General features: G+C 44.7%; 1 protein-coding gene across 1 annotated transcript; it reads left to right on the top strand.

The window, feature by feature from the left end:
• Positions 1–1,007: 1,007 nt before the first annotated feature.
• Positions 1,008–8,553, top strand: LOC121617365 (transmembrane protein 47-like). The gene is made up of 3 exons (XM_041952531.1): positions 1,008–1,328; positions 4,201–4,341; positions 7,543–8,553. Exons 1-3 carry the CDS (start codon positions 1,112–1,114, stop codon positions 7,722–7,724), a joined length of 540 nt encoding a protein of 179 aa, XP_041808465.1. The 5' UTR covers positions 1,008–1,111; the 3' UTR covers positions 7,725–8,553.
• The last annotated feature ends 200 nt before the right edge of the window (positions 8,554–8,753 follow it).

Raw genomic sequence — 8,753 nt, 5'->3', positions numbered from 1 at the left:
TCTATGATGGACTGCAGGGTCTTTGAACGCCTCCTCAGCCTTGTTGTCGATGATTGCTGGTGTTTTTCTTCTCGGTGTTTAAGTGCAAACTGTGTTGTGTGTTTGGATAACTTCATTCAGTTTACACCTCTCGGAGGAACTTTCTTTTGACTGACTGCAACTTGCTGAGCTCGTGAAGAGACGCTGCCTCCTCTGAAGAGCGTAAACAGGGCCGGCTTCCTAATGTGGCTTTCAAAATAAAAGCACAGAAATTTAGGATTTAGTACTGCTATTGTGTACTGAGCCAATTACTGTATCGCAACTAACAATTTCGTGAAATTATATTCATTGACATTATATATATCGCAGTCTTTTTTTCTAGATGTTTTAATCCTCTAGGTATGTGACTGACATTATGCTCAACAAATGTAACTTAAAATTTAGGACTAGGTTTAAAGAAATCTTGAATTGTATCATGTTTAGCGACTTTTTCATTTTGTCCATTCTTTGTTGCTTTTGTTTTTATTTTCAATTTTTGCTGTAGCATATGAAGTTAAACCCGTTTCTAATAGTTTGCAACAGAAACTTAGTGTAATAAAAAAAAGTAATGTGAAGTGTTTTAATACCCATCAATTTAAACTGTGGATTATTCTGGATCCTGTTTGTACTGTTTTTGGCAGTCAGAAAAAAACAAAACAATCAAGCTTACATTTCCAGAGATATCAGCATAATCAATGCAGATATATATATATATATATATATATTATTACCATGACAGCAATAATAACATTATAATTATTTTTGAATTAATTAGGTGAGCTTCTAAAATAGTGTATAAAAATGTAAACGCTTTGAAAAACTTGAAAAAGTCATGGAGGAGGATAGCCACAAAAAAAAAAACAGGAAAAAAATCTCAGTAAAGCTCAGAATTAATTGTCACGTGGGCCAATAACAGCCACCCCTTAAAAGCTTTTATTTTGAAAAGCCGCTCCAACCGGATGCGTCCCGTTAAACTTTCCCAGCTGGACCCGCACAAAGCGGCGAAGGCTATGGTGGGTGAAGACGCGCGCGGACCTCCGGCGAGCTCATCTGACTGTGACCGACCTGCAGCGGTGTCCCCTGTCCCGAGAACATGTCTGTGAACGAGGTGTACGTGTTCCGGCCCTTCAAGCTCATCGCCCTGCTGTGCGTCTTTCTGGCGCTCTGCTTGGACGTGGTGGCTCTGCTGAGTCCAGCCTGGGTCACCGCGGAGCATTTCTCCCTGTCTCTGTGGGAGTCCTGCTCCCAGTCCGAGGCGCGGCACCCGACGGAGGAGGCTGAGTGGAGCTGCTTCTCCACCCTCACATCTGGTAGGACTCAGCGTTTGGGTTTGTTTGTTTGTTTTTCACGTTTTGGGTCATTTCACAGCGCTTTGTTCTCTAACTTTCTCTCCTTAAATTCACGATGCTGTTGTTCTGTTGGAGAGGGAGCCAGACGCACCAAACACTGCAGATTACAAACTGTTATTGCACAGTGGAGGATGATGCTGGAAAAAAATGTGCTCCATGCCTTTAAAAGCTGCAATCTTAAGGTTGTAGTACTTTTTACGGGAAGGTATACAAAGCGTAATGCGCTGGTAATTATGCCATGTGCAGAAACTCTAAGTTGTGGACATGGTTTTAAACCAGCATGTTATCAGTGGCCTTTTTCATCTGTTTTTTGAGGCTACACAAAGGCTGCACATCCTATGCTTAAAAAAAGAGGAGTATTTGTTTGGCAGCCATCATCTCCCAGGCAGAGTTTGTTGTAGTTGGCTGTTTGGTCTCTGTCCAGCAGCTGAGGCGTTCAGGGCTCCTTGTGCTGCTGATAAATTTCCTCTCCTCATACCAGAGCAGTGACGTGGTGTCACATTGTGATGCTCCGCTCAGCCAGCAAGGTTTGACTAATGCATGAGCCAGCATCCGAGGTTGAATGTGAACCAGGTGGGGGTTTTTTTATCACTTGTGCTCTCAGTGTTGTAATGAATGGCAAGCGAGTCAGGAAAAGGCTGGTGAATCAGTTAAATGTTGACACTGAGGCTTGCAGCATCGTTTCTAGGTCAATTCAATATCTCTTTCCATGTGTAGGATGAGAAATAAGAGGAAGAAATGTCCACATGCTGTAGAAACATAAATGTAATCCCTTTGGCACACGAACAGTTAACCTGCTCCAACCACCAGAAGGCTTTGAGTGGACTTGAAGAGACACATTGAGGATCTTCCTCATCATCCACCTCCCCAGGCCTGGACCCACCGGGTTGCCTTTTGTCAAGCAGAGAAGCCACATGACAGGAGTGTTTACGCCTCCACCCCCCCTTCTTTTCTCCACCGGGGGAGGAAATCCGCATTAAATGTACCAGATTTCCAAGCACTTGGCTGGTGGCGGGTGCAGCTTGGCTTGTTATTGGCTGGAGCTTCATCTCTGTTAGATTTAAAGCAGCTGATTAAAATAATGATGAAAAAGACTAAAAGGATAAATGCAGGCTGTATAAAATTCCATATAAATTTGATGAACCTTTTGTAGTTTTGTCCTCACTGGCTGCCAGAAGCATGTCAAATACTTTAGATTTTAGATGACTTTTGGTGCAGTTTGACCACGGTCACAGACACAAACATGCTCAGCCTCGGGGTGACCGACTGCTCTCTGATATTGTGGAATGTGTTGGGGTGAATAGGAGGCGGGCTTTTCGCTTTGAGTGTCTGCAGAGCTCATTAAAGCAACAGTGGAGGGGCGTGTTGGGGTTAAAGGGGCAGTTCACCACAAGGCAAAGCAGATTTATTATGCACATATTCTCATACCTATCCCGGGGTTCTTGAATTTTAGTCTATCTTCGGAGTGACGCAGTGGCTGTAAATGCCAGGCTACCTCAGTGAGCGCTGATGCGAGTCCACTGTTTAATAGTCTTTGAAGAGAACTTTTTTGTGAAAACCAAAATTACAACCACATAATGGACCAAAGATGTTGGAAGGCTGAAATCAAATGGAGTTCAGATGTGTCTTTGGGGAAATGGTCCTTTTCACCATCCTGAAGACAAATGAATCAGGAGCTCAGAGAGCGAGTGAGGCACACCCAGAGAAGATTACATGCTAAACACGTTAGCTTCATCACATGCAAATTCTCCTTCTGAGTGGAGTCTTTTGAGGTGAGCCTTTCTTCTCGCACTGACAAGTGGGACATCAAAGGCTGGATGCACAATGCAAGCAGGAATGGAAAAATTGAACCTTTTTTTTTTTCGTGAGTCCATTTTTGGTTTCTGACTCTGGATCGAGGCTGTGCTGAACAGAGGGCAAAGCTCAGTCTAAAATGCGCAGTTTCAACAGCCTGGTGTTGTGTAGGTCTTTCCGAGGAAGAATCCTCTGACGCAGAGGAAGTGATGAGTTTTTGCTTTTCCACCGGGAGCGACTGGCGTTTGTTTGATATAAACAGAATGAATGTGGTGTTAAAAAAGCCACCGTGGCTGAACCGGCATGGAAAAGGCTCCAACTCCAAGAACTCCAGCTTCATCAGCCTAAAACTCCGAACGAGACGTCACAGTGTTGAACACTTAACACACCATATATACAGAGCAAAAACACCACTGTAACGATTGATTAGCACCATGGGTTTCATCAAAATGGACAAAGTAATTACTAATTTAACTATCATGTCCAAGTCTATAGAAATACAATAAACCGTGACAAATTACTGCTGAAATTCCTGAAAAATGCATGAATTCTTCAATGGGTGGAAAGATAAATGCATAAAATGTCATAACATATTGTGGGTGCGAGAGAATAAATTGCAGGGAAGGACGACTTGCAACTCAAGTCCAGCACGTTGACGTTTATTTTGATCTGCTTTGCCTTTGAAATACTGAAATGTCCATGAAAATGTTAACAGTATTTCCAAGGATGCAGCTGTTGTTTGATTATCTTCATCTACAGGTTATCAGCTGTCAGCGAGAGTTTCTTCAAGCCTGAACAACAACTGTAGCATGGACCTGGTATAATTACTTGTGATATTTATTGGAATCAGTGTGGCTGCTGTTGGGAAGCAGCTCTGTGGTGCAGGCCTGAGTCCGTTCTGCTTCCCTCTCTTCACTCTCTGGGATTAGCTCTTGTTTTGTGTTTGTCAACACAGCGGTTCAATTCAGCGTTGCTGTCCTGTGAATCGAAGCTTTTGTTGGGACGCTCCGCTCTAACCTGCGTGCGTCTCATCCCGCAGACTGGCAGATCGCCACCCTGGTGCTGCTGGTGGCCGGCGCCGTGGCGACTCTGGTGGCCTTTTTGGTGGCCCTGATTTCCCTCTGCCGGGGGACGCAGAGACGCCACTACCGCACCGTGGCGGTGTTCCTCTTCACTGCAGGTACGTCTTTCCCTTCTCTTCTTCTTCTTTTTCAACAGTTCTGAAATCATTTGCTCTTTTCCACCCAGTACGAATGTTTATCCAACGTCCCGACACATCGTGCTCGGGCACATTTGGAAAGGCGCCGCATATGCGTTCGCCGCAACCACAACAATTTCCATATAGACAGTGTTTTTTGTTCCTGCGCTCACATTAAATAGAGGGCTGCAGAGGGGAAGAAGCAGCTGAAAGAGGCTTCTGGTTGAGCTCATTTTTTCTGTGGTGGGGAGTCTGGGGAGCAGCCTGTTCGCTGGCCAAGAAAGAGCAGCCGCAGAATTTGCAGACTTACCAACAAAGTAAAGTCACTGAGGGGGGAAAAAGGCACCACAGGCTCCTCACCAAGCACTGCCTCATACTCGGGCTGCACTCCTCCTGCATGCTTTGCGAGAAGGTCCTTTGGGTGAATCCAGATTTTGACGCTGCCGGGGGAGGATCTATCTATAAAACATACAATTAAAACCAAAGGTTGAGCAGTTAGGTTGCATTGTTCCACATAATATCCTGTGCTCATTTTACTTTAAAGACAGCGATGAAACACTAACTGCTGCCACTCGTGCCCACTTTCCAGTGTTGTCAGTTTCCAAAATAAAAATGGATTATGTAAGAAACAGAAATCCTGTTACACAAATAATGTTCCTCCTCCCCCTGAAGTGTCACATCACGCCCATAGACTAAAAGGAAGAGTCAGACTTTTTGGGGAGTCCATACGCTGAGTTGCTTTCTTGGTAAGAGGTTCTGTAAATGAGAAGATTAACCTCAATCTCACACAATATCTGTCCATTAAATAAGAAGCCACAGCCAGCAGCAGGCTATCTTAGCTTAGCATGTAGAGTGGAAACAGGGGGAAACAGCTACCCATGTCACTGCTCCTGGCCAAGAAATAGTCTGGCACATATCTCCCTTTAAAACCATTACTTGACATTTTCACACTTTGGATTTTGCAGGGGTTTAACAAACGAGATGTAACATGTTTATTGGAGCTTTAGAGGTGCCGTTGGCAGATCTTGTTGCCTCTGGAGCCAGGTCGGCTGTTTTCCCCATTTCCCCATTTCATAGACGAGACTGAAAGGCTGGATCAGGCAGATAAATAATAATATTTAATGTTGTCAAACGGTGCAGAAAAATGTTTAATTTTTGTCTTGCTCTGTGCCGAAAACATCAGTCACAAAGAGCCAGTGTGTGCAGCCTTTGACTGAAAAGTCGTGGGAATGCTGTGTTATCCTTTCCTGTGTGTAATTGCTTTAAGAGCCTTGCGAGAACAAGCTTTCCTTACAGGCGCACAGTCCTCAGCAGAGCAGCAGCAGCAGAGGGCTTGGACTGTTAAATGCCCCTTGGCAGTGCTGTGGCTGCTTGGTATTTATTTTCTGTCCGGAAATATGACCTCAGCGGGCTGCGAGGCTCAGCCTGGGCTCCATCAAACACCGCCACATTCTTGGGCTGCCGCGGTTCTCCCCTGCACGCCCGCTGCTCCGTCCCGTAGGAAGGAAAGGCGGAGTCGCAGATGCACGAAGTCCCTTCCTCAAGAGTCACCCAGCGCGCAGGAAAGGAAGCGGAGGAGCTGGTGCCACAGTGCGCCTTTGATGGCTCGTATGCTCACAATGACGCCAACACATTTAGTGCCCGTAGCTCGGGGCCCTGAGGATTTAAAGGGAAAAATGATCCGCAGCGTTTTCCGTCAGTGAGCTCAAGGTGAAAAGAATAATGAGGATTGTTTGGAAATTGTTCCACGGATCACAAAAGAAAGGCACTGCCTCTCTTTGGGGTGCTGAAATGTGCTGTTTAAGTCAGTCGCTGTCAGAGGGGAAAAAAGCTGGACACCCACAGGAAGCTGTGTCTGCATAGGCTGTTTTTCTTGAGAAGTATTTTTGTCTTGTAATGGAGACAAAGACGAAACATAGAAATCCATTTAATGCTACAACATGTCCCGTTGCACGGCAAAGCACTTTCTAGTCTTTGCTCGGAAAGTGCCACAAAGATTTACTCAATAAAACTCAGCACGGCTAAATATGTTTTACAATGATTTAAAACACAGTGTTTCTTTAATTAGCGTCACATGAATCCAGAGTAGTATATTATATATATATATAGTAGTGATTACGTGGCTCTGGTTAGTGTTTGCATTCATTTAGAGGTGCAGTGAAGTGAGAAACGTTTGGTACCGAGGAGCCACGTTAAATGCAACCAGGCACAGTGGAAGAGGATGGAAGTGACATAAGCCTCGACGTTATCTCCAGGCCTCGAAAAACACTCTGAATCTTCATTGTTGTCCCTGTCATGGAAAATCTTTAAAGAGGCTCAGTTTGATGAGATCATCTGAAGCAGCAGAAACACTGATGCTTTGTATATAATCACTTTATACAACCATTCCCTGGTTACCGTCAGTTTGTCACATTTCTGCAGCGGCCCGCTGCCTGTCAGATCTGTCTTTTTATATGAACAAGGCCGTTAATTTCACATGATTTTTACTTGAATGCTGCTTTTTTTTCCATGGACAAAATGCTTGCAATTGCTGAAACATCATGTTTAAGTAAAACCTGCACTGTTTTTATTTAGCAAACTTATGGTGCTTGTATTACAATGTGGTGGCACCAGTTATAGTAGTGCTACTACTAGTAGTAATAGTAGTAGTAGTAGTGGTGAGGGAGGTGGTAGTAGTTGAAGCTGTAGTTCTGGTGGTTGTAGAAGTAGCATGAGTAACACACATTCTGTACATGTAGTACTTTGTAATAACATTTGTAGTGTAAGTATTGTACTGTGGTACTGGTGGTGGTAAGATGGGCTGCAAGTAATGATTATTTTCATTATTGATTCAACTGCAGGATATTCTCTGGATTAATTTTTAGGTCTGTAAACAGAAAGAAGCGAGCAACGCCCATCACACACCAGTCCAAACCACAAATCTATTTAATTTACAGTCACATAAAGCGAGGAAGAGCAGAATCTTTATAACTGAGAGCTGGAACAAGGGGATGTTTGGCATATTTTGCTTGAAAAATGACTGAAACAGTTATTAAATTAGTTGCTGGTTCATTCTCGGCTTAATTAAATAATTTGTTTCAGCAATAAAAGTGCAGAGCTCTGCCTTCGTGATGTTGAAACAACGACAACAAGAGTTTCTTTTTCAGTAAAATCTCGTGCTTGACTCTCTCTCTCTGGTTCCAGTGGTTCTGCAGGCCTGCGCTCTGGTCCTCTACCCGATCAAGTTCATCGACGGAACAGCTCTTCAGACCTACCACGAGTTCAACTGGGGCTACGGGCTCGGCTGGGGAGCCACCATCTTCATGTTGGGTGGAGGGATCCTGTTCTGCCTGCGGACGGACGTGTACGAGGATGCAATGTACTGAGTCCTTTGTCGGCCCCCGCCCACTGGAAATACACACACACACACACACACACACACACACACACACACACACACACACACACACTCACTCACTCACTCACTCACACTCACACACACAGCCCAGTACAGGAGGTGTGCTGCTTTTCTTCACTCTGCACACTCGCTCTGCGTATGTGAGCACAGAGCCGATCTCTCTCCTTGTCTTGCTGTCTCGCTCTCTCTGTTATTTTTAGGCAGGTTGTGAAGGCCTAATTCGGGCCGGGGGTGCATGAATAGGACCACCCCGCCGCCCCTCCTCCCACGCAGCCAGCGGGTCTCTCAGCCCTGCCGGTATCTGCGGAGAGGCGGCAAAGCTGGAGCACAGAGAGCTTTCTGGACAGGCACGAGCCGCCGATGCTGGACGTTTCCACTGCACGTTGACCAGGATCTCTATTGTTAGAGAAACAGGACAGTAGATTCTCAGCACAGACCTGAATGTGCAGTGACCGAACATTTGAAGGGATTGACTTATCTCTGCTTTTCCTTTTTTTTAAATTCTATTTTGTAGCATTTCACAAGGACAAGCTTGTTGTTAATGTATTTATGGCATCATTTTCCACTTTATAGATACTGAAAAAGCTGAACTTCTCCCTCCGTGGGGTCTAGCTGAAAGATATATAGTAACGCTAAGCCTTCTGATAGTAGAAGTGTAACTTAGAAAGCTTCGATATATGCTAGAGCTCTCGAGTGTTCATGGTTTGTTTGGAACTAGTTTCTCTCTAAAAAAAAAAACTGTAAATGTGTACAAAGTATTTCTACATGAAGGAAAACCCGGAATAAACTAGCAGTTTTGGGAGTACTGGGCGTGTGAATGATTGTTTTCCCTGCTGCGATGTTGCACTCTGCAGCTTAGCTTTCACTCTGACACCAGCGGTTCACAAACTGACCTCTGACGGAATTTGAAGAGGGGAAGCATCAGGTGCCCCCTCCCCATTTTGGACCTAACAGCAATGAGACAAAAATGCAAAACGCTCTTCATTATACAGAGCAC

The sequence above is a fragment of the Chelmon rostratus genome, chromosome 14 (genome assembly GCF_017976325.1).
Source record: "Chelmon rostratus isolate fCheRos1 chromosome 14, fCheRos1.pri, whole genome shotgun sequence".
In the NCBI taxonomy this organism is placed as follows: Eukaryota; Metazoa; Chordata; class Actinopteri; order Chaetodontiformes; family Chaetodontidae; genus Chelmon; species Chelmon rostratus.
This window is presented reverse-complemented; position numbering and strand designations above follow the sequence as displayed.

Bases quoted from the DNA above. Each gene is read 5' to 3' on its own strand.
- LOC121617365 (XM_041952531.1), top strand. From the start codon at position 1,112: ATGTCTGTGAACGAGGTGTACGTGTTCCGGCCCTTCAAGCTCATCGCC. The intron at 1,329-4,200 runs GTAGGACTCAGC...CTCATCCCGCAG, and splicing joins CTTCTCCACCCTCACATCTG to ACTGGCAGATCGCCACCCTG. The intron at 4,342-7,542 runs GTACGTCTTTCC...CTCTGGTTCCAG, and splicing joins GGTGTTCCTCTTCACTGCAG to TGGTTCTGCAGGCCTGCGCT.